Genomic DNA, 25,888 nt, shown 5'->3' with positions numbered 1-25,888 from the left:
CTAAGTAGACAGTATTCACATGTGTCTAGTATTGCACCAGTTGTAAGTGAGCTGGTGTGGGGTGTAGCTACTTGCCCGGCTGCTATTCAGTTTACTGGATTGGACCGACTAAACTATTTTACTTACTAACTTTACTAAATGATGTCTTTCAGACACTTTTAGTCACTAAATCACTCATCACATGACTAAATTACTGGCCTACTGTGAACCAGCCATAAGGCATAAAGAAATTGGTGCAAGTTCCCAATTTCACCTTTTGCCTTTTGCCCAGAGACATGCAAACCAACTATCATATACCATTCACTATTGAGTGAAGATGGTTTGGTTAGATGTTGTTTATTCAAAGTTACAACATCAACAACAACTAGGTCACCAGGGGATTCCAACAGCACCAAAAATATTGAAGGTCTTGTGTCTAGTGCCCTGATGTCACCACAGGTGTCAGCAGCAGACAGAAGCCTGTTGACCAGTGCAACGCAGCTTCTAGCTGTTTGTGGTCAGTGGCCAATTCCCCTTCATTCCACACACAGCTTCAAACAGGGCCCCATCTATATCACACTGTGTAACTCACTGTAGCCTAAGAACAAAATCCACAAGGTCTTAAAACAGATTTAAATTTCTCTGCTGACAACAGATGTATCAACAGTTACTTATCACTAGAGACTCGGCTTTCACAAAAGCTACTGTAGGAATAAATACACATGCTGTAAATATAATAAACACTAGTAAATCAGGAAAAAACACACATTATGTTCACTTCCCATCAGAAGCTCATTTAAGAAAAAAAGATACTAAACTGGCTCTGTCGCAGCTGGATGTCCCTTCTGCCTGGATGGCTGACCTCAGACTGCACCATGTCATGAACTCTTGTTTCCAATTACTCACAAGTACTATTATGATTGCCTGTTTTAGCCCCACTAGATGAATTAGATACCTCGACAACAATAGTGGTTTTGTAGCCATTGTGACCAGTAAGACAACAAGAATGAAAAACTTTATCTTAATATAACTCTCTCTCTCTCTCTCTCTCTCTCTCTCTCTCTCTCTCTCTCTCCCCCCCTCTCCCTCTCCCTCCCCCTCCCTCCCTCCCTCCCTCCCTCCCTCTCTCTCTCTCTCTCTCTCTCTCTCTCTCTCTCTCTCTCTCTCTCAGTATCATACCATAGCATAGTGCATAGCATTGTCTATCTTTCACCTGGCAGTGTGACACCCATACTGACAACAGAATATTATATGTACAAGTTAAACAACTCCATTACTCCAGAGACCCACTGAGTTGTTGTTCGAAGAGAGACTAGTTCCGTCGCATTATTGCTATCGAATGTAACAGATGTTCCTTTAAGATATTTTCAAATTAAATTAAATTTTAAATAAAACCATATATGGCTATTTCAGTTAAAATGGGAAGTATTCTGGAAAAAGTGAATGGCAAATAAGCTATGAGAAAACTCTTTAGATGCAAAGATTGATAAATTACAGAAAATATATTAAGTACATTAATACAGAAATGCTGGTTCAGCTGATTTTTTAAATATAATAGATGATGAATGGTTATACTTCCTTTGCCATAGCCCACAGAACTAAATTAACTTTCATTATTCATTGCTAAATTCCAGGTGTGTTCATTCACTGCTGGCACATACAATATAAAATAACTGTTCAAGTTATGTACAGACAAAAGTCTTTACATACAGCCATGAATTATATTTCCAGATCTTTTTTTCCAATCTGTCTGTTGTTTCCTCACATCTTTTGATTAAGACTTTAAAACCATTGTAGCGTAGATCCTGCATATCCTACTGCTAACCAAGCAACTTCTTCATGCCATTGTAGAGTACAGCTGTTTACAAGTCCTTTTGTTTAGGCTTCCTGTGAGCCCAGATTTGGGCTACTTGAGTAATTCTGAACATACACTGAATGTCTGTATGGTATTATTTATTCTGTCCTTGGTCTAAACTCTATTGCACTCATTTGACAATTGTTTTGATAAAAAGCAGATACGAGGACTTCTAACTGTGAAATGTTTACTTTCCCACAGGTAAATGGTCGACTTGTTTTAGAAGGTGCCCTGCGAATACATTGGGGAGTGTTAGGAATGATTCATCTCAAGGAAGATGACGATCAGCGCACTGTTGTAACTATAAGGAAACGTAATTCTTGCCGAAGTGATGGTTTTAATGGAGTTGATTTTGAGGTAATAACATATTTGTGTTTACATTTGTCTGATGACCTGTTTGTTAATGGGGCAGTGACTGGCTTTAAGAATCTATCAGAGTGAAGGTACAGAATGCTTTGTTCCTACAGTAAACCTGCCAGAAGTCTTGCATTCACAAATTTGAAACCAAGCATTTATTAGTACCAGTAAATAGTAAAGTGAATGGGACGTGAAAGGCAATAAGGAAGACGGAGATCTGATACTTTGCAACAGAGCCAAGATATGTGATGTAACAACTCTTTTTTTTTTTTTTTACTGAAACACAGGTTTTTGCATATAGAAGTATTGACTCCCTTATTACTTAAGAATATTCTATAGTTCACTTGAAACGGTCATTCTTGCTAGTAGTATGGTATTCTGCCTTACGGCAGGTCTTGTCATGGGTTAAGCCTCTTCAACTTTTGTCTGTTCATAGCCAGTCTTTTTCATTTCTGAATATTTGTCTCCTTTGATATTGTCCAGCATTTGATTTCTTCTTTTTCCTCTTCCCCTTTTTCCCCTCCACCATTCCTTCTATTTATTTCTTCAATAAACAGTCCCTCCTCAAACAAAGTCCAATCCAGTTCCATTTTCTCTTTCTGATGACTTTCATCATGTTTCTTTCTTCTCCAACTCTTCTTAATACTTCTTCATTCCTTACTCGGTCTTCCCATTTCACGTTTTCCTTATCCACATCTCTGGTGCCTCCAATCTTCTTTCATCTTCCTTCCTCAATGTCCAGGTCTCTGCACCATATAGTGTAATGCTCCAGATGTAACATTTGGCAAGTCTTTTCCTCAGATCTTTGGTTAGTGGTCCACAAAGTAATTTCTGTTTCCTCTTGAATCCTTCTTTTGCCATTGCAATTCTTTTCCTAATTTCTGTTGAGCAATACATATCATCCATTATTACACTTCCCAAGTAATTGAAGTTATTCGTGTGCTCTATTTCCTCTCCCCCTATTTTCATACAGCATTTTCTCCCCTTTCATCCAATTACCATGCCTTTTGTTTTCATCTTGTTAATCTCCATTCCATATTCTTCTGATTTTGTGTTTAGATCATCTAACATTTGTTCCATCTCTCTTGTACTCTCTGCCATCGCAACCATGTCGTCTGCAAATCTTATACACTCACTCTCCAACCCCCTATACAGACTCCTCTCCTTCCATCAAAACTTTCACTAATAATTTCCTCGAGATATATATTGAACAGTGTTTGTGATAAACAACAACCTTGTCTTACACCTCTTCCCAGTTCAATTTCTTCACTCATCAAACCTCCTATTCATGCTCTTGCTCTCTGGTTCCAATATAAATTTCTAATTAGCCGTCTATCTCTCTAGTCAACCCCATGTTTCCTTAGGGTTTCCATCAGTTTGTCCCATCTGACACAGTCAAAAGCCTTCTCAAGATCAATGAACACAACATACACCTTCATTTTCTTCTCCATGTACCTCTCCTCTATCACTCTCAGTAGCCCAATGTCATCTCTAGTTCCCACTCCTCGCATGAAACCAAATTTTTCATATCCTATTACGCAATTCAGCTTTCCATATAGTCTTCTGTTGAGCGTCCTCAGCAAGACTTTGGCTACATGCGATATCAGGCTCACTGTTCTATGTTCCTCACACTTCTTGCTGTTCTTTTTCTTTTCTATAGGCATTAAGATACTTGGCCTTTTTCCTGTCATATATTTCATTATACAATTCAATCAACTCGCTTTTCCCTCCTTTCTCCGGTGACTTTAACAGTTCCACAGGAATCTCACCAATTCCCATTGCCATTCCATTTTTCATCTCCTTCATAGATTCTTCAATCTCACTGGTTAGTATTGCATTTCCTTTGTCATCACCTGCGACTTTATCTTCTTTTTACATCCCAAGGTCTTCTTCACTTCGTCAAATGTCTGCAGCGTATAGCCATTCTATATATTCTTTCATCTTCTCATTGCTTATTCTTGCTAATTAGGATATTTCTTACATGTATTTATAGGCATTGTGGTTCCTCATTTTAGCATTATGGTTGTTTTTTGCCGTGAATTAATGGTATTTTGATTCAAGATGTTTGATTCATATGTTGTTCAAACAAGAATTACCTTTAAAACAAATACTATACCTATTTACACCATTTGAACAGATATATACGAAGACAGTAACTTGTTCTCGAAAGAAGAGTTACCGTTGATGACCGTGCAGCGTTTCCCTGGAATAAATGATGACTATCTGACAACCTCAGCTGCCGACAGGTGTTGCTGTTATACCTCGATGTGGGCAGCTGAAAATGTGTGCCCCGACCGGGACTCGAACCCGGGATCTCCTGCTTACATGGCAGACGCTCTATCCATCTGAGCCACTGAGGACACAGGTGAATAGCACGACTGCAGGGACTTATCCCTTGCACGCTTCCCGTGAGACTCACATTCCCAACTGTCCACAATTCTGTGCTAATGCGCACAGGTTGCCCAAACTCTTACGGGAATCGCCAAAGCGTGCGCGAGTAATGAGTGGGTGGGCAAATGTCTATAAGGTACAATACATATGTAGAATTGTGGACAGTTGGGAATGTGAGTCTCACGGGAAGCGTGCAAGGGATAAGTCCCTGCAGTCGCGCTTTTCACCTGTGTCCTCGGTGGCTTAGATGGATAGAGCGTCTGCCATGTAAGCAGGAGATCCCGGGTTCGAGTCCCGGTCGGGGCACACATTTTCAGCTGTCCACATCGAGGTATAACAGCAACACCTGTCGGCAGCTGAGGTTGTCAGTTAGCCATCATTTATTCCAGGGAAACGCTGCACGGTCATCAACGGTAACTCTTCTTTCGAGAACAAGTTACTGTCTTCATATATATAATGTTAAAGGCTACCCAGCCATTGACCTTCGTCTGTGCTAATGTGCACAGGTTGCCCAAACTTTTACGGGAATCGCCAAAGCGTGCGCGAGTAATGAGTGGGTGGGCAAATGTCTATAAGGTACAATACATATGTAGAATTGTGGACAGTTTGGAATGTGTGTCTCACGGGAAGCGTGCAAGGGATAAGTCCTGGAGTCGCGCTATTCACCTGTGTCCTCGATGGCTCAGATGGATAAGGCGTCTGCCATGTAAGCAGGAGATCCCGGGTTCGAGTCCCGGTCGGGGCACACATTTTCAGCTGTCCACATCGAGGTATAACAGCAACACCTGTCGGCAGCTGAGATTGTCAGTTAGTCATCATTTATTTGAACAGATAGCTATTAATTTTCATTGGGGTTTTAATTTCTTCATCCATAGAAAAGAATGTAGGTGTAAACTGTTGTTATCACATAACGAAATGGAAAATCTAGGATGGAATGTAACAATGTTATGAAAAGGATAGTTGCTAGTCCCCATATAATGCAGATGCTGAGTCACAGATAGGCGGAAGAAAAAGACTGACAGAAAGTGAGCTTTCAGCCAACAAGGTCTTTGTCAAAAATAGACACCACACACACACAGACACACACACACACACACACACACACACACACACACACACACACAGTGAGTAGCTACTATCGTTTTCATAAAATTATAACAGAAATAATGAAATCTCAGTTTCAGTGAGTTGAATTGTTATTAAATGTAATTTTATTGAAATTGTTATCCATAGGATAATTTTCAAATTTTTGGTTTGATGTGTGTGCTTTTTGCTGTCTGATATCCTGCTACTGCCTGCAGCCTGCATTGTCCAGCACTAATGAAAGGCCATAGCGATTAGTTTTTGTAAACAGATTGCTTGTTTTGCAGCAGGTGGAGATTGTATTAATGGGTTGATTTGTTATTAATCCTTTCTGCATTTGAATTTGGTTTGTGTAGCAGAACACAAGTTTGAGATAGAGGTTCACCTACATATAATTTACTTTTAGATTTTTTTCCTGATCATTAAAGTTTTGACATGTTTATGGCTTTAATTAAAGATGAAGGCTGCTGGCTGTGAGCTTCATTGACAAATCAATGAAGTGTGGCTGGATTTCACAATGTGTCGTATAAATCTCCAGTAAGAACAAAGTATAAACTTGGACTTCCATTAAAAGCAGTGGTTCTACTGATGTGTGTTGCTGTCTGCAATTTATTGGACACTGTGCCCTGAATTTCTTGTGGAGGTGTGAACTCAGTAGTGTACTTTATGATCCATCCACTTGCTTGTTGTCATTTTCTTTCTTTTATTAAAAAAATAATTACAGTAAAAACCCCTTTTTACACTTTTCAGCAGACTGACCCAAAAAGTGTAAAATGCAGAAAGTGTAAAATACAGGAAAGCATAGGAAACACTAAAAGTGAAAGTGAAGAAAGTACTGTTACTGTCATTCTCTTTATATTGTTCAAAATATGAAATTAAAACAATTTAAATTATGCCTGTTTAGAAAAATCTGAAGTAATTAATTGTTTTTGTTCTTTCTAACAGCAGTTAACTCTACTCTTTCATGAACCCATATTAAAATGGTATTTTTGTTCTAATGTGAGACTTAATATTGATAATCATTATAAAGTTATGTCAAATAAAACTTGTAACACAGCATTGGTAAAACGCTTAAATTGGCAGTCTTCATAAACAGAGAACAATAGATAAGAAATATACAGCTTGTTGTCAACATCACTTGGTCCTTTGTTATGGAGCATCATGAGGAGGAATGTTTGTGTGTGACTTAAGGTTGTGCCAGCCTAAGACAGCATACCTAGTACAGATTAGCATATTTCATGTGGAAGTAATGACAATTCGTGAAAGCCCATTATAGACACCACTTCAAAAGCAGTGTTCATTTGTATAAATGACTGTGAAATTAATGTGAAGCTATTGTAATACAATCCAATGAGTAGAAGAATGGTTTCTACTAGAGTCACTGGCATCGAATCGTGAATATCATTAAGGCTGTGACTCAGCATACTTTCCAAACCTTCCAAACACTGCGAACCTATAATACAGGTGGCTGTGACCTAACACGCCAACAGTGAAAATGCTGCATTACATGATCAGTAACTCTGTCTATAGCCTGCATTTTCTGCTTCATTCCAAGGCTGACTTTGAACAGGAATGTTGTTGTTGTTGTTGTTGTTGTTGTCTTCTGTCAAGAAACTGGTTTGATGCAGCTCTCCATGCTACTCTATCCTGTGCAAGCTTCTTCATCTCTGAGTAAATACTGCAGCGTACATCCTTCTGAATCTGCTTGGTGTATTCATCTTTAGGTCTCTTTCCAAGATTTTTACCCTCCACACTTCTCTCCAATACTAAATTGGTGATCCCTTGATGCCTCACAGTGTGTCATACCAACTGATCCCATCTTCTACTCAAGTTGTGCCACAAATTCTTCTCCCCAATTCTATTCAGTACCTCCTCATTAGTTATGTGATCTACCCACCTAATCTTCAGCATTCTTCTGTAGCACCACATTTTGAAAGCTTCTATTCTCTTCTTTTCTAAACTATCTATTGTTCATGTTTCACTTCCATACATGGCTACAGTCCATAGAAATACTTGCAGAAAAGACTTTCTGACACTTAACCCTATATTAGATGTTATTGGATTTCCTTTCTTCAGAAATGATTTCCTTCCCATAGCCAGTCTACATTTTATATCCTCTCTTTTCAACCATCATCAGTTATTTTGCCTCCGAAATAACAAAATCATCTACTACTTTAATTGACTCATTTCCTAATCTAATTCCCTCAGGATCACCTGATTTAATTTGACTACATTCCATTATCCTTGTTTTGCTTTTGTTGATGTTCATCTTATATCCTCCTTTCAAGACACTGTCCATTCTGTTCAACTGCTCTTCCAGGTTCTTTACTGTCTTTGATAGAATTACAGTGTCATTGGCAAACCTCAAAGTTTGTATTTCTACTCCATGGATTTTAATTCCTATTCCACATTTTTCTTTTCCTTTACTGTTTGCTCAATATACAGATTGAATAATCAGGGTCAGGCTACAACACTGCCTCACTCCTTTCTCAACCACTGCTTCCCTTTCATGCCTCTCGACTCTTACAACTGCCATCTACTGTCTGTACAAATTGTACCATTAAATAGTCTCTCGTTCCCTGTATTTTACCCCTGCCACCTTCAGAATTTGAAAGACAGTGTTCCAGTCAGCATTGTCAAAAGCTTTCTCTAAGTCTACAAATGCTAGAAACGTAGGTTTGCCTTTCCTTAATCTGTCTTCTAAGACAAGGCATAGGGTGAGTATTGTCTCGTGTGTTCCAACATTTCTACGGAATCCAAACTGATCTTCCTTTAGGTCGGCTTCTACCAGTTTTTCCATTTGTCTGTAAAGAATCTGTGTTAGTATTTTGCAGCCTTGATTTATTAACCTGGTAGTTCAGTAATTTTCACACCTGTCAACACCTGCTTTCTTTGAGATTAGAATTATTATATTCTTCTTGAAGTCTGAGGGTATTTTGTCTGTCTCATACATCTTGCTCAACAGATGGTAGAGTTTTGTCATGGATGGCTCTCCCAAGGCTATCAGTAATTCCAGTGGAATGTTGTCTACTCCCGGGGCCTTGCTTCGACTTAGGTCTTTCAGTCCTCTGTCAAATTCTTCACACAGTATCATATCTCCCATTTCATTTTCATCTATGTTCTCTTCCATTTCCATAATATTGCCCTCAAGTACATCGCCCTTGTATAGACGCTCTATATACTCCTTCCACCTTTCTGCTTTCACTTCTTTGCTTTGCTCAGGACTGGTTTTCTATCTGAACTCCTGATATTCATACAGGTGGTTCTCTTTTCTCCAAAGATCTCCTTAATTTTCCTGTAGGCGGTATCTACGTCACGCCTAGTGATATACGCATGTACATCCTTACATTTGTCATCTAGCCATCCCTGCTTAGTCATTTTGCACTTCTTGTTGATCTCATTTTTCAGATGTTTGTATTCCTTTTCAGCTGCATCATTTACTGCATGTTTATATTTTCTCCTATCATCAGTTAAATTCAATTTCTCTTCTGTTACCCAAGGATTTCTACTAGCCCTATCCTTTTTACCTACTTGATCCTCTGCTGCCTTCACTTTTTCATCTTCAAAGCTACCCATTCTTCGTCTACTGTGCTTCTTTCTCCTGTTCTTGTCAAACGTTCCTTAATGCCCTCTCTGAAACACTCTACAACCTCTGGTTCTTTCAGTTTATCCATGTCCCATCTCCTTAAAACCCTACCTTTTTGCAGTTTCTTCAGTTTTAATCTACAGTTCATAACCAGTAAAGTGTGCTCAGAGTCCACATCTGCCCCTGGAAATGTCTTACAGTTTAAAACCTGGTTCCTAAATCTCTGTCTTACCGTTATATAATCTATCTGGAAGTTTCTAGTGTCTCCAGGCCTCCTCCACGTATACAAGCTTCTTTTATGATTCTTAAATCAAGTGTTACCTATGATTAAATTAAGCTCTGTGCAAAATTGCACCAGGCAGCTTCCTCTTTCATTCCTTACCCCCAGTACATATTCACCTACTACTTTTCCTTCTCTCCCTTTTCGTTCTGTCGAATTCCAGTCCCCCATGACTGTTAAATTTTCATCTTGCTTAACTATCTGAATATGAAGCACTTTTTGCATAAATCTGTATAAAAATCAATGGTAAATGTCATGAAAGCACCAAAGAAAACTTAGAATGCGAGAAATGTTGTCACACAGAATCATTAATGATGGGAAAGTATTGTATTGAGAGAACTGGACTTCTATTGGGAGACCAACAAAAATAAACATAAAAACGGGAAAACAGAAAATGTGCGAATGTAAAAGTGGGGTTTACAAACTAATCAAACAATGGAAAATCTTGCCTGAGACTGCAGTCGTGTGTGTGTGTTGCGTTTGTGCATGTGCACGAACACGTGTGTGTGTGTGTGTGTGTGTGTGTGTGTGTGTGTGTGTGTGTGTGTGCGCGCGTGTGCACGTGTGTGTGTGTGCGCGTTTGCTTGTGTGCGCACGCGTGTGCATGTGTGCACGCATATGTGTGTCTATTGTTAACGAAGGCCAATGGCCGAAAGTTTTGATTGTCAGAGTGTTTTTTGTTGTGCTTATCTGCGACTCAGCATTTCCGCTACATAATGTTGTTTACAAACTAATGTCAGCCGATGAACCCAAGACAGAAGCCAAGAGACAGTTTGTCAACAAGTGGCAATGGATGCCTTAGCAATTTTTTATTGTAAGTCTTACATTGTGAAGAAGTGGCATTCTTGTGTATGGATGTGAGTTAGTACTAAGCAATCTCTTTCATCACAGCATATCATTTATCTTTTCACACATTCAAGCTGAGTAGGTTTGTGATCAACTATATTGAAGTAACTTGTGAAAGTAGTTTAGTAGATTTCTAAAATAGTTACACTCACTTTTCTGATGCAGGTCTTTCCCATACCATGAATCACAAGGGTTGTGATTCCACTGTAAGCCTGTCACTATGTTTTTCCTACTGTTACAAACTTGAAAAAGGCTCTCACATGATGTTGCAAGACTAGAAATTCCACAAGAATGGATCATGTAAACTGTATTGAAATCTCTAACCCATAATGGTGTATTTTCTGAAAAAAGAAATACTTTAAATAAGATGCTGAATCAGGACTTGCTTTATAGATCACTTATCTGACATTGATGATACTCCACTAAATTATCTGATTTATCAAGCCTTCACATTGATCAAAAATATTTATCTTTTGTGATAACTGAGTTCTATGTAATCATTTACAAAAAGTTTCATACAGAATGTGAAATAACCTCTACAAAAAGAACCTCATTGTATGGTACATTGTGTGGCTGTTGAGAGATAATACTGTGCCATTGGGTTAACTTTGCTTTTCATCAGTTGGCCAAATGAGAAATGCTTTATTAGTGAAATAAGTGAAGACACTTTATCAATGTATGAGGTAATATTATGCAAGTATTACATATAAATGCATGAGATAATTCATCTGATATTTTAATTCAATGAGTTATATATAAGAAACTATCAGCCTCAATTGCGGTAATGAAACCAACCTTTACCTAGGTTTCAGCCCAAATAATTGAGCCTTCTTCAGAAGATATACCTGAATCTATAATTTGTCTAAGAGGGCATGGCCTAGAAATAAATCTAAAACAGCCTAGACCGTGTCCTCTTAGAGAAATTATAGATTCAGGTATATCTTCTGAAAAAGGCTCAATTATTTGGGCAGAAACCGAGGTAAAGGTTGGTTTCATTACCACAGTCGAGGCTGATAGTTTCTTATATATCAGATTATCATGATTGCTGACTGTGCTGCAATTTTGAAAGTACAAAAATATCTTGGTTTCATTGCAATGCCTATTAAATATGATACTAGCTGACACTAACCTATTACCAAGTTTTATGACCATGGTTTGTCTGGGGAAACTGAGTATCCTTTGATAGGGCTCCTGAAAACATGTTATGTCCCTTCCCACTGCGTCAAGAATCTTATGGATTTTGTTCATTACTAATGAGCTCATCCTACTGTTTAACTGTAGTAGACTTAACATACTAGGTATACATAGTGTGTACGAAGCACTTTGGTGCAGAGGGAGAGATCAGTGTAGACTCTTCCAGTCCACGTGTTTTCTGACTACACCCTAAACTTCCCTTCTCCTGGTAAAAATGTGTAGAAGTAGGTCACACAGCTCTCTAACATCAGTCCATAGGTTACACAGATGGAGTGTCTGTGGTGCCTGGTGTGGGCTGTGTGACCAGCTGACCAAATAAAAAATCACATTACTGCCTACTGCATTGCTCCATCTTCTAGACTAGTATTTCTCTACATGTGGCTGGTGATCCCCAGGACAGTCACAAAGTCTTGCTTGGAGATGAAGAGGGGGGGTTCCAGATAGCAAGAGGAAGTAGTTGCAATATGGCTGATAACATATGTTTCATGATAATCATTTGCCATGATTTAAATGTCACGTGGAAGTGACAAAGCCTTGGAAAGCACATTGTAAAGTTACGATATTTATTTGTAGTAATGAATATGACTTTAATTTAAACCTATTGAACACTTCAAATATGCAAAGACTTGCGGCAGTGAGAAGTGACAAAGTGTCTACCAAACTCATCCTACATCTGTGGAACGGATCTGGGGCAGCGAGAGACATTAAACCGTGTACAGATTGTATTCATGAGTTCACCTCTGAAAGATTTGTGGGGAGAGGGGAAGGACCACATTAACTTCCAGGTGGAAATGGCATTGCAGGGGCAGCATCTTGTGCCATACTTACAACTTAGTTTTCATGTCGATCATTGGCTGTGATAAAATGACACGGAACTAGAACAGATCATGAAAGCCCATTTAAAAGTTGCTCAGGGTAGCTAGGATTGGCAGCAGTGAGAGGAGGTGCGAAGTACTGCAATTTCTACCAAGCAAATGTAGGATGCTTGAGCTCACCTCAGATTGTAATTGATACATTGTGTGTTGACATTCTCTCTATTTTCATAGCTCAGTGATTTCATTGGGATTCCCACAGAATAGCCATTGCTTGTCGCCTGATTCATTTCTCATTCCTTTTGTATTATTAATTGTGATTGTGTGAAGTCATAATTTTGTTAGTGCTTTATAAAAAGAGTTGAAAAATAGCTTCTAAAATCTAATATAATAATTTGTAATTAAATGTACCAAAAACTACTCTCATAATTAATTAAAAAGAAATGTTGTTTTCTTTTGAAACTGTATGAAAGTAAATAAAACAACCAGACCAGTGCATGTCCGAACAGTAGAGGTCCCATAATACAAAAACATAGGCCTAATAAAAGTCAAATTTATTTTATATAAAAATTACATAATTCTGAATGAATAGCACACAGAATTTTTAATAATAAATACCCTATGTTAATGATGAATAAACGCAAAACCTGAAAACTGTTTTCAGGAACCAATTGATAACTAAATTAACAAGATCCAGCAAAGTAATTTTCAGAAATTGTGCATAAGGAGGAATGTCATAGAACAGCATGTGACTTACTGCTCAACTGTAGCAGCTGAAGAGTCCTATCTAGGTCATAAGGTAGTCTTTGGAATGGTTACCAAAGGCTAAAAGCAAAAGCACTGAACAGACTCGTTATACGAAACATTGCTCATTGAGTGAGTCAACCTTTCACAAAATTACGTTGTGTGTTGCTTATTAAGTGATGTTTGACTTTACTTTGTGCATTTTAATAATAATGCTGATGTAAACATTACAAGATTTATTCTTCCGCATTTCCTGTTGTCTCACTGTTCTTTCTCTCCTGTGATACATAAGCCACATACTCAAAAAGCTTCGAGAAAGTAATGTACTCAAGAGTGGTTAGCCATCTCAGCAGTAATAGGATACTTAGTAAATCACAGTTCAGATTTCAAAAATGCTGTTCCACTGAGACAACAGTATACAATTTCACTGTCCACATAATAGAGTCATTAAATACTAAGATGTCACCAATAGGAATTTTGTGTGACTTGTCCAAAGCATTTGATTGTGTGAAAACCATGACATTATGTTACAGAAATTACAATTCTATGATATAAATGGAATAGCATATGAGTGGTTTGAGTCATACCTACAGAACAGGAAGCAAAAAGTTTCCTTATATGGGTTAAGTGATTTAAATAATTTTGCCACTTCACCTAACTGGGGTGAAATTACATTAGGTGTTCCACAGGGTTCAATCATGGGTCCCCTTCTGTTCTTGATATATGTGAACGACCTCCCTTCCTGTCTGAAACAGGAAGCTGAACTGACACTGTTTGCTGGTGATACAAGCATCATTATTAATCCAGTAAAAGAAATGCCAACTGAAAATGATACAAATAAGGTCTTTGGAAAAGTAATGAATTGGTTTTCTGCAAATGGGCTTGCTCTAAACTTTGAAACAACATACTAAATCCAATTTTCTGCTGCAAAAAGTACAGTTCCTTCAATAAATATAAAACATCAGCAGAAGAAGTAGACAGGGCAGAGCATACTAAGTTTTTGGGTGTACATATAGATGAGAATCTTAATTGGAAAATTCATATTTTTGATCTTCTAAAGTGACAATGTTCAGCAACTTTTGCAATCAGAATAATTGCTGATTTTGAGGATACAGAAATTAGAAAGCTAACATACTTTGCATGCTTTCACTCTCTGATGTGATATGGAATAATATTTTGGGGTAACTCAACATTTAGCCGCGCGGGATTAGCCGAGCGGTCTTGGGCGCTGCAGTTATGGACTGTGCGGCTGGTCTCGGCAGAGGTTCGAGTCCTCCCTCGGGCATGGGTGTGTGTGTTTGTCCTTAGGATGATTTAGGTTAAGTAGTATGTAAGCTTAGGGACTGATGACCTTAGTAGTTAAGTCCCATAAGATTAAAAAAACAAAAAAAACAACATTTAGACAAAAAGTATTCTCTGCTCAAAAGAAAGTGGTTAGAATAATGTGTGGGGTTCATAGTCGCACATCTTGTAGGCATATTTTTAAAATATTGGGAATTCTTACAACAGCCTCACAGTACATTTACTCATTAATGAAATTTGTTCTCAACAACATGGACCAGTTTAAAAACAACAGTGCAGTCATGATTATAATACCAGAATGAAGAAAGACTTACGCTATCCTTTACTCAACCTATTTGTGGTACAGAAAGGGGTAAAATATGCTGCTATAAAAATAAACATACTTGACACTACCAGGATTTTATTGTTTTTAATGATTTTCATTCAAAGGGTGACACCAGCCACATCTGTCGTGGGTGCCACTTAGCCAGGTAAAAGTACGGAATGGTTGTAGGTCCTACTCTACAGTAAAAATACAAGAATTTCATTGAGAAGGGTGGTCCTGTTTATTAATAACAATATGTCAAATAGTGGTTCTATTTTTGACACACAGCTGACCAATTATTTTCTAATTGAAGCCTATTTCTCTTTTTCATTTTCATGTTCACCATTGATGAAAACACTAATTCATGTTGGTACAAAATGGCAAATGGCACTAATAATTTCAAAGCTTCCCTTGCCCGCCATGGATATTCATCTTTTCTCTTCATTCATAAGACGTCAGTCTTTTGCAAATTTAATTCCATTTTAAGCTTGCCGTCAGCAGCAAATCTATAAGTGTTTCTTTCATCTTCATGATATGTTCAGCTATTGTAGTGACATACCCAAACATGGTTTAGTAACCATCTGTGCCCATTGTAAGCTTCAGAGTTCAGTTCTGAAAAGTAACTTAATAGTTTATCTTCAAAATTATGCAAGTTCTGTATCATGCAAGGAATGTGGGAAGTTACTACAACCAACTGCTCCACTACAGTTTCTTCCACAGTTTTCTGAACACTGGGGAAAGGTTCAGACATCTCCTTTATTAAAGATTTTGAGCACAAATGAAGTTTTGCAAGAAATCCTTTGATTTTTAACCTTAGCCATTATAATGCAGTTATAATACCTCCCTTCGAGGCTCTTGTTTAAAATATTTAATTGATTAAAAATATCAATAAGAAATGCTAATTTTAATAGCCAAACAGGATCACAAAAATGACTTGCATAGCCAGATTTAGAATCTTGTAAGGACATTAACAATTCAGCTTTTAGTTCCAGGATTCGTGTCTATATCTTTCCTTTGGAAACCATCCTACACATGTGTGATCAAGGAGACTTTGATGGCGTGAACCCATGTCTTCACAAATGATTCTAAACAGTCAAGTTTGCAATACTTTACCTTTAATACAGTTCACAACTTTGATTCCCTCTTTACGCACACAATTGTAAATCAAACGATAAAACTGTGGCTACCAGAACATGTTGATGAAGAAAGCAGTGTATCCATGAAACATTTGCGATTATTTATCTTAATTTTGTAACGAGATCACTGTTGTTGCCAGTCATAGCTTTAGCACCATCACTAAAAATGGTTATACATTGTGTCCAATCAGTCTCGTAGCTGTGAGTGCTTTCTAAAAACATATCATACAAACAGTAGCCAGTAGTGTTTGTAGGAAGTGCTTTGCAAAATAAAATGTCTCCCTTGTGCACATCTTCAAAGTGTACATATACCATAAACTGCACACAGTCTCAAATATCAATAAATTCATCAAATTGAGAAGCAAAGTGTGAGCTACTCTTTAATTTTTTGACTAATTGTTCCCAAAAGTCACCTTCCATATCATTTATATTGCTTACATTGGTATTATCAGGAAGTGCTATGCTTTCTAGCGTGTTTGCCTGTTGCTTACCTAACATAATTTCAACCATATCCAAGACTGCCTACAAAATAAAATTCTTGGCATCTGTATGTGTCTTCCCTGCTTTAGTGAGTCAGTGTGTGATGCAGTAACTAGCTAATGACATTTTCTCTTTGATACTGGATACCTAAAATCAGTTGAAATATTATTAAATCAGAAAAACAAATAAATGTTCAGTAACTTAATATTTTTATCAACAAATAACAATACTATTTTATTACCTAAATAATAGTAGTTTGCTGCTGGTGAAGGGTTTTCAGTTTCCTTTCGAAGAAATCCAGCAGCTTCCTTGGATTGTTTAGTTGAGAGAATACACACGAACTATGACAGTGTCATACTCTTAAGTGAATTTACTTCGCTGTAAATTATACACTTGGGTTTGTAATGTAAATGGATATATAAAAAATCTACTCACCAAGCAGCGGGAGGAGAACACACAAACACAAGAAGTTTAACTTTTACAAGCTTTTGAAGCCAATGGCTCCTTCTGGCAGGAGAGTTGAAGGGGAAGGAAGAGGGGTGAAGGAAAAGGGCTGGAGAGGGGAGACTTACTAGATGGGATGACAAGGAAAGAGTCTTTCCTTGTCATTCCATATAGTAAGTCTCCCCTGACACACGGTTCTGGGTGATTTTTGGTGCAGTGGAGGTACCTTGTGAGCTGTAAAATATTACAAGCCATAATACTAAGCAAGGACACAGGCATCGGATGCGAGGGGTGCCAAGTGATGCAGACAATTATGCCTGTTGACCACTCTGGCTAGGGTCCCGGAGCGCCTATTGTGCGATCATTTGCAGGCACACAGGAAGATCTTGGGAAGCTAATGTGGCTTCTGAAAAGGTAGATCTATTGATGGCACAATCAATAGATCACTTGGAATTTTTTATGGCTCCAGAAGTAAATACATAACAGCAATCATGAGCGACATCACAGGTGGATTCGACTGTGTATGGTGGCCAGAGATGTTTAAGCATCTCGGGGATCTTCGGTTCATAGATTATTGTTGTGGATGTACTGTTGAATGGTACACAGGGAAACAAGTAGTTAAAAAGATAACAAAAGGCTGCCTGCAAGACACTGCAATGGTCCTGTCTTATCATGCGTAACTGTTGAACCCCTCACATATCTCCTCAGTGGGGAGAATACTGTTAATAGCATAGTGCCATATGCAGGTGACATCTTGGTGGTGGTATTCATGACTTCTCAGGCAAAGCTGAATGGAAGGGTTGTTGGTGTGCTCAGGCAGATGCAGCGATGACGTGTCGCTGATCTCATTTGGACTGAGATTGCAGTACATGTGAGGTGCTTATTTGCTTCCACCACCCTGAGTGGAATGTTTGCGAACCTGCAGTCTTCTATAGTTGTTATTCCCTGTGCAGAAAACAGCACTTAGATTTTGAGTCTGTATTCTTGAGGCTGTGAGAAACTCTTAGGGAGGTACTGTTATTTCAGCAGTAATTAAATTTCCAATCAGTTTGTTTACCTAGGATGCCACCAACTTTTTATTAGCAGCAATTGCATTTCACTTTAGAGTCACAAATGATTTCTATATTTCAACAAATTAATGAACTGCATATTTCCATAATTAGTATCACACTGTTTTCAACTGTATGTCCAAATAACAACACATTGCTAATAAAGTCTTAACTAATGCCGACCGCAGCAGACAACATGCTGTCCTCCGAGGCTTCCCAACCAGCTCTATTGACAAACCATAGATTACTAACAAAGATTTAACTAACACTGTCCATGACAAACAACATGTCTGTCCTCTGACACTGCCAAACCAGCTCTAATTTACACACTATACATTGCAACTAAGCCTTAACTGATATGGTGGCAGACAGGTCTGTCCTCTGACACTGCCAAACTAGCTCTGATCTTACAGCCATAAGTACATCGCCCGCCAACCAATTTAGGCACTATCTGAAGCTTACCGAAGTGCTTTGTCTGCCTTTTCATTTAGCAGTTGTTTCTTATTCTGCTTGTTACTAATATTTGTGAAATAATGGAATGATGGCACACTATTGAGAGATGCTTTAATTTGAAATTCAAGTAAATATAATGTTTAGTTTGTTTAGTATTAATAATAGAAGATTGTCATTTTGGCACGCGACTTCCGAAAGCAGCAGCCAATCATGGGGAAGGTCCAAAATTTAGGTGGTCTTTCTCATGATATCCTTACCTAACAAACCATCAGTACCTCACACCACATTACATTGTCTTGCAAATGCTGCCTTCTCAACTGCTCTAAGAAAGGCTTCATGTTCCTGAATATGATGGCTATAAAGCCAGAAATATTACACCCAACTGCAGACTGTTAATGAAGGTGCAAGCAGATGGAATAGGTTCCCAAGTATGTCAGTGGCTCGAAGACTCCTTAAGTATCAGAACACAGTGTGTTGTTCTTGCAGCGATTATTCTACAGAGACCAGGGTATCATCAGTTGTGCCCCAGAGAAGTGTGATAGGGCACTATTATTTTCTATATACATAAATGATCTGGCAGAAAAGGTGGGCAGCAATCTACGGTTATATGCTGATGATGCTGTGGTGTATAGGAAGGTGTTAAAGATCAAAGTTTCTAAATAGTGTGGTGAATGGTAGCTGGCTCTAAATGTAGAAAAATGTAAGCTAATGTGGGTGAGTAGGAAAAACAAACCCATAATGTTCAGATGCAGCATTAGTGGTGTCCTGCTTGACACAGTTGTGTCATTTAAATATCTGGGTGTAACATTGTGATATGAGACAGAATGAAGATTGTGGTAGGGAAGGCGAATGGTTGACTTCGGTTTATTGGGAGAATTTAAGGAAAGTGTGGTTCACCTGTAAAGCAGACCACATATATTATGCTAGTGCAACCTACTCTTGAGTACTGTTCTAGTACTTAGGATCTGCATCAGGTCGGATTAAAGGAAGACATTGAAGCAATTCAGAGGCAGGCTGCTAGATTTGTTAGTGGCAGATTCAAACAACGCACAAATGCTACATAGGTGCTTCGGGAACTCAAATGCGAATCACTGGATGGAAAGCGACATTGTTTTTGCAAAATGCTCTTGAGGAAATTTAGAGAACTGGTATTTGAAGCTGGCTGCTACCAACATACATTTAACAAAAGGACTATGAAGATAACATAAAAGAAATTAGGGTTCATATGGAGGCATATAGACAGTTGTTTTCCCCCTTGCTCTGTGGAACAGGAAAGGAAACAACTAATAGTGATACAGGGTATCACTACTAGCATGCTTCATACTGAGGCTGACAGGGTATTTACATAGATGTGGACGTAGATGTACAAATAGACCAAACACAGTAGAAAAAGATGTGAGTATCCTAAAAATCGATAAAAACAGACACCACCTCACTTTTCAGGAAAACTACCATACACACAAAGCACAACCACACATGAAACAGCTACTTACTGACCAGATAAATGTTGGAACCAGACGCAATCATTGAACAATTTGTGTGAAAAATGAAAAAAATTATAAAATGAGAAGCCTTGTCTTTTCTCATCTACCCACCCGGAAAACTGTGCATGCTAAACTGCCACTTCTGGGATGGGGAGGTGCACCATTCACGGATCAGATCTGCCTTGCAGATTAATGATAGGGGTTAATATGCTGACCAGGCAGGATGTGGTTTTTAGGCAGTTTCCCACATCCCAAACATACAATAGTGGTGCTATATAGTGTTATGTTTCTCATCAAGAAGTATGTAGTGCTGCAATGCAGTGTGGAATTATGCAAAAAACAATAATGCAAAATTAGGGAACACCTCAAATATGGGCAAGCATATATGTCCTGATGTGATCAAAAATGAGACATAAAATACCATAAGTAAAATAACATCTTTTGTAATGAACTGTTTTTAGAAAATTGGAAGTATCATTCATTATAGGCCACTGATGATGTTTTGTATCAATAAAATGAAACATGTTTAGTGACAAAAATATGCGTTTTCTAGTAGTTACACAGGCGAATTTAAAATAACTTAAACAAATACCACAGAATGGAATATTATGTGAAGTTAATTTAGGATCAGACTGCATTATGACTGTTGCAAACAAGTTAAGAAAACATTGTTTACAGATGCTGAAATCTTAATAAAGATTATGTTCTTGTTTAATTCCACATGTTGTTTTTACCCCCATACTACCTCTCTTTTATGAGAAGTGAATTTTCTAATACGTTTTGCTGTCTCACTTACATTGATTTTGCTGATCATTTTTTGTTATTTTTTATTTCCTTTTGTCTTAGGTGGACTTTGAAAGTTTTGATGATGATATTTACAATCATTTGGCTGATGTGACAGATGAGAACAAAGAACAAGAAACATCTTGTGATGAACTGTCATCCCCTGACAGTAGTAATGCAAATCATGAATTAAAGCATGGTGCTCAAACTTTACCACCAAAACTTGATGTCAAACAAATTGATTGGGATGAGCTTGATGACCTCCTGCAGGTATGCACTTCAGATAAGTTAACAAATTTTGGGTCTAGTGTTGTTTGATTTGTAGTGATAAATTTTTGTTTATTACAGGTGGAGAGGAAAAGAGATGAGTCTGAGAAGATATATCAAACAATGCCAGTCAGTCTCCCAAGTGTTTCTACGCAGTCAAGTGTAGACTTCTCAGATGAAACAACACATGGGAACACATTCTCTACACAGTCCAGTGTTGACACAGTTGACAGCTTCACTAGTGAAGAAACTGGATCCGCAACAGATTCCGCAGGTGTAGACAGCACAGCTGCTACTCGTGGCAGCAACAGCAGCCATACTAACAGTGGTGATGGAGATGCAAATGGAGATCGATCCAGTTTAGATAAGATACCAGCAGACCTTGCAAGTCTGGATAAGTTTCCTAGCCTTGAAAAAAATCTGAACAGGTCTATGAGTGGTCCAGACTGTCTGGAAAGACATTGGGATCAGGGATGTAAAATGGATGCAACCACACCAGTGATTCCTGAAGCAAATAATGATGATGTTTTTAGCAGTTCAGGTGGAGACGCTAAAAATCAGAGTGAAAGTACCCCTGATGTTGTCTTAAGAAGAGCAGCTAAAACAGGATCAACAGCAATCCGGCGCCGTCCGGGAATGCGGTCCCGCACTAAATTGAAGAGAAGGTGCTCAATTAATGGCCACTTCTACAACCGAGAAACAAGCTTTTTCACTCCACCTCATGGCAGCCAAATGAGTGTCTGGGTCACATCTCTTGTTAATACACAGGAAGTTATTAATTTGTTACTCGAGAAATACAAAGTGGACAGCAAGCCAAGTAATTTTGCACTCTTTGTAGTCAGAGATAATGGTGGTAAGTGACATAATTTCTGCAATATTTCTGTTTGCACCACATTACATTAAGAATTACATTTACTTGCATTTAGTGCATTTTCCCACCCAAAACCTGTTGTCATTAGTATTCTAAGAGAGAAAGGATATTGCTTTAAATCTGCATCTTAAGGCTGTGCTGAATCAGTTATGTAGTTTTATTTCTTATTACTATACATCTCTTGTTGAGGTGAGGCTATAGGGACTATTAATGTCACATGGTAGTTTTCTAAAATCCTAAATCAACAGGACTTATTATTTTGGCAATCCATCTGTCTGCCATCTTTAAGAGAGATGCTGCTGCTGCTGCTGCTGCTGCTGACGAATCCTGCTGAAAACTGATGCCGAGGGTGTAAACCATTATCCTGTATAGGACCCTGTACTCAGGGTGTATATGACCCTGGACAACTGGGAGATCCGGGAAAAACTGGAATTTTTTAGAATTCTGGAAATTTTTCATTGTTTTAGTTTTCAGTTAAATTTTTGTAACTTTGACTGCTAAGAACCAACACTCGAACAAAGGATATTACTGTATCTCGTGACTTCAACAACAACAAAACACAGTGCTCATACAAGCGTCTGCTAACAGCAAAATGTGTCAAAGGTCTTAGGAAGACTATGCAATGCTTAATAATAACAAATTGCCTCCAATGAGCGTGACGTCACAACTGTTTACATTAGATCGGCAATTTCAGGGGGGAGGGGCACCAAATTCACATTTTTGAGGGAAACAACCTTGTCTCACAAAGCAGCTAGCATCCAGTGCATGTTGGTTTATCGATTATTCATATGATTTTGAAATGCATCCCTGTTGGTTTTTGAATATTTTTTAACACATTCTAAGCTGATTTCTAAATGAATCATAAGTTGATTTTTGAATGCGTGCATAGTGTATGTGATGTCTCTGCCAGGAGAATCCCTGTTGCATCTAGAAATAAACTTTCCTGCAGATAAAAGTGGACGGGGCTATACAAGCTGAGTGGAATAAAGCCGAGCGGGTGAACCGCAATCGCTGTTTATGTGGTTGAAAGGATTTGCGAATGTTCGGCATTATTATAATTACTAGTGAAATCCATAGATTCAGACTACCAGAGTGGAAATAAATGAATAACAGGAATAACAGGTAAGAAAGATCGTATATTGTCTTCTTGGTGTACCCAAGAAAGTGACATTTTGACAGAAAATTTTTGGCCAGACCGCTACACTCGTAAGGGCCATTCGTACAGTCCCCAGCTAGCAGCTGCTTAAGCTGTATTCAGGGAGTAGCACGGAAAACATGTTGTATGACCACGTAATAATGCCTAACCAGAGAATGAATGCGGCATAACTAAACAGGTGATTGTGGCAGGGTTAGTGAAGTTAACCGGAGAATAAGTTTTGACACTGGAGGAATAGTTGCAGAATTAGTGATGACAAGATTGTTTGTTAGAACGAGGAAGGAGAAGAAACGGGGACATCACACAAAATATGGAAGAATATGACGATTCCACATGTATCTAAAAATTTCATACCACTGCTTTTCAATCTCATGCTTTAGAAGCTGGAGCTTATGAATGAAATGGGAAACGATTTCCTAACATAAAACTTTTTGCTTGTGGGAGGTGTAATAGGAATCTCATATTGGTACTCGGTGAATTATATTCTGTCATGTTATAAAAATGATCATTTGTGTCAAAACAGTCACATTTATTTGGTGTGTGTTACAATTGCTGCTATATTAGGCAGGCCTGTTTCGTGTTATAAAGCCGACAGTGACAAAATACACATAATCAGATTGAGAAACCACACCAGTCTTGGATGCTATTTGTATTAACAGCTTTTCAGTTTTAGACGACGACATTTCGTTTTTTCATGTAGCAAAACATTTGACGAACTTTGATGAGGTAATAGATTCTTTCCCAGAAAGGAAAGCACACCATGTAAAGCTGTAGCAAAATTAGAGAGAAAAAATTCTAGGACTTAAGGATTGAAGAAGTGTGTACTGTCTTGCTTATCTCTTGTCATTACTGATTTTATCTATCCTATATTCAATTTTATGTCACACAAAACAGCAGGTTATTAGCTAATAGACAATAAAGAGTGCAAAAAGAAAAAGAGGGCTAGGATGTCAAACCAGCCAACTGGGAGCAGGAGAGGCACCACAGGACATTTTAATTTCCACTGTCCTGAATATAGTTTGATGGCATCCATTACAAAATATTACACGTTTGAATTCTACAGAGCGAAATACAGTGATGTGTGATGGAAGACTGCTGTGTGAAGAGGCACAGCACTGCACTTTGGCACACTTAAGACCAAATAACGTGTCTTACATTTCCTCGAACACATATCATTTATGTATCAAACTCTTCAGAAAGATGTATGCTAGGAACTGAGCAACTTTTTTGAAAAGTCGATTTTTAAAAATTTTTTGCGTCCTACCTTAAACTCTCGTGGGAGGGGAGGGGGGGAGAGGTTTGTGCCACTATTTATATCGTACTTGACAGTACTCGACACAACTTGGCTGCAGTCCCATGTGACACAGAAATCCAATGAAGTTCCAGCCAATGCGGAAGAATACATAGTGCAATGTTTACATCAGGTTTATTCTTATGATGAACGGATTATAGTATTGCCCCAGTTCAGAAATATCGTAGATATTGGGCTGATGCACAGAGCAGTCTGAGTTGTAGTGGGGAGGCAGGTAGTCTCCACATGACCCGTGTTAACATTTAGTGATTTTTCTGTTTCCTTTTCGTTTATTGCTCTCACATCAAATGAAAACAAAATGGATTTCTGTGGCCGGGAGCTATCAGGTGAATGAAAATACATTCACATAATTACGGAAGGCTATAATACGATATTAGTTTGAGATTTTATTTTATTTGCACCTTTCTGACAGTCAAGTATCGCCTTGCAAAACAATGAAGTTATTTTTGTCAGTTTGCTGAAGAAATGTGGCTTTTATTAATGTTTTCCGCTGAGGCAGTCAATTTATTTGAAACGAAGTGTTTAATTCCACAGTATTGGCTAGTTTGATCTGTTTGCTGCATTGCAAGTGCACATTTTCATCTTCTAGCACATCTTCTAAAGAAAATTTACATCTGACTCTGGACATAAGAATGTGCACTTTAAGCCGAATTATGCATTTTAGTATGGGTCACGAAATTCCGATGCTCTTGAAATATCCTCTAATGTCTTGTTTCTTTTATGACATAATGTAAGATCTTTTAATATTTTACACGTACGAACATACAAGCTTCCTGCGTCATCATGGCTGCACAAGTGCGGTGACGCCCGTTATCTGGCGCTCTCTGGCAACTGTTGAAATGAACCTATTTCTAACAGGTTGTGGGAAAAAATTGTGAATGGTTCTTTGAAAAGCGTTACTTTCAAAGTAAATTTCCTTTTACACAAGATGAACTATGTACAATTAGTTTCTTAAATTACAGAACATTTTACCTCTTTGAGGTAAACCATTTAGAATAATTTCGAGCTCAAAAGATCAGACATTAATGTCATCATTAAAAAGTTTACTGGCACATTTGTGTGATGTATCTTGAAGTGTAACATGCGAAAAAAAGATCAACATTATATGTGAAAGCTTAGCTTCTCTTGCAGCTTATTAATCTTTGAGACCAATATTTTATGTGAAAGGTTTTCTTTTCTTGTAGCAACATTATGTAAACTAATTTAAACCATTAAATTTTCCTGTTTGTTGGTTTGTGCTACTTAACAGTGATGTTGCTATTGGCTGACTACATCACGTGTCCTATGCTCTGTCACTTAACACGGAGAAAGTAAATTTCCACCCGAGAGAAAGTGTATTTTTAACCAGGAAATCCAGGAAAAGTCTGGGAATCTCTTTTCCTTGTCCGCATATAAACCCTGTGTACTGTACAGGGTGCATGCACCACCCATCACTGGTGTTGCTCCTAAGGGTGGGCTTCTGGCACTGTCTGCACTAGACACCAGCAGCAAAAATGTAATGCAGTCAAAAGCTATTCTCAAACATTCAAGGTAGTCTCACCAAAGAACTTTGTGCGTTAATGTGGGATAATACAGGGTTCCTCATTCTGTTAATAGGAAAACCTTTGCCTTGTAGTGATCCATGCCATTCATGGAAGGGCATGTAGGCACGTACTTGAGATACAGAGCTCAGACTAGAGATGTGCGTGATCACAGTTAGTTTGTAAACACATGCTGTGAG

At 38.2% G+C, this 25,888-nt stretch overlaps 1 protein-coding gene and 1 non-coding gene across 2 annotated transcripts in view; both read left to right on the top strand.

Annotated features, from left to right (window-relative positions):
* The window catches only part of LOC126415861 (uncharacterized), a 76,256-nt gene that overhangs the window by 32,399 nt on the left and 17,969 nt on the right, over positions 1 to 25,888 (top strand). Inside the window, exons 5-7 of the mRNA XM_050083462.1 lie at positions 2,036 to 2,191; positions 20,626 to 20,832; positions 20,911 to 21,682. Coding sequence (XP_049939419.1) covers positions 2,036 to 2,191; positions 20,626 to 20,832; positions 20,911 to 21,682 — 1,135 coding nt within the window. The remainder of the gene's footprint in view (positions 1 to 2,035; positions 2,192 to 20,625; positions 20,833 to 20,910; positions 21,683 to 25,888) is intronic.
* Positions 4,815 to 4,888, top strand: Trnat-ugu (transfer RNA threonine (anticodon UGU)). Its single transcript has one exon. It is a non-coding gene; the product is annotated as a tRNA-Thr (tRNA).

This window comes from Schistocerca serialis, chromosome 1 (genome assembly GCF_023864345.2).
Source record: "Schistocerca serialis cubense isolate TAMUIC-IGC-003099 chromosome 1, iqSchSeri2.2, whole genome shotgun sequence".
NCBI lineage: Eukaryota > Metazoa > Arthropoda > Insecta > Orthoptera > Acrididae > Schistocerca > Schistocerca serialis.
The sequence above is the reverse complement of the archived record's forward strand: the minus strand, read 5'-3'. Positions and strand labels throughout refer to the sequence as shown.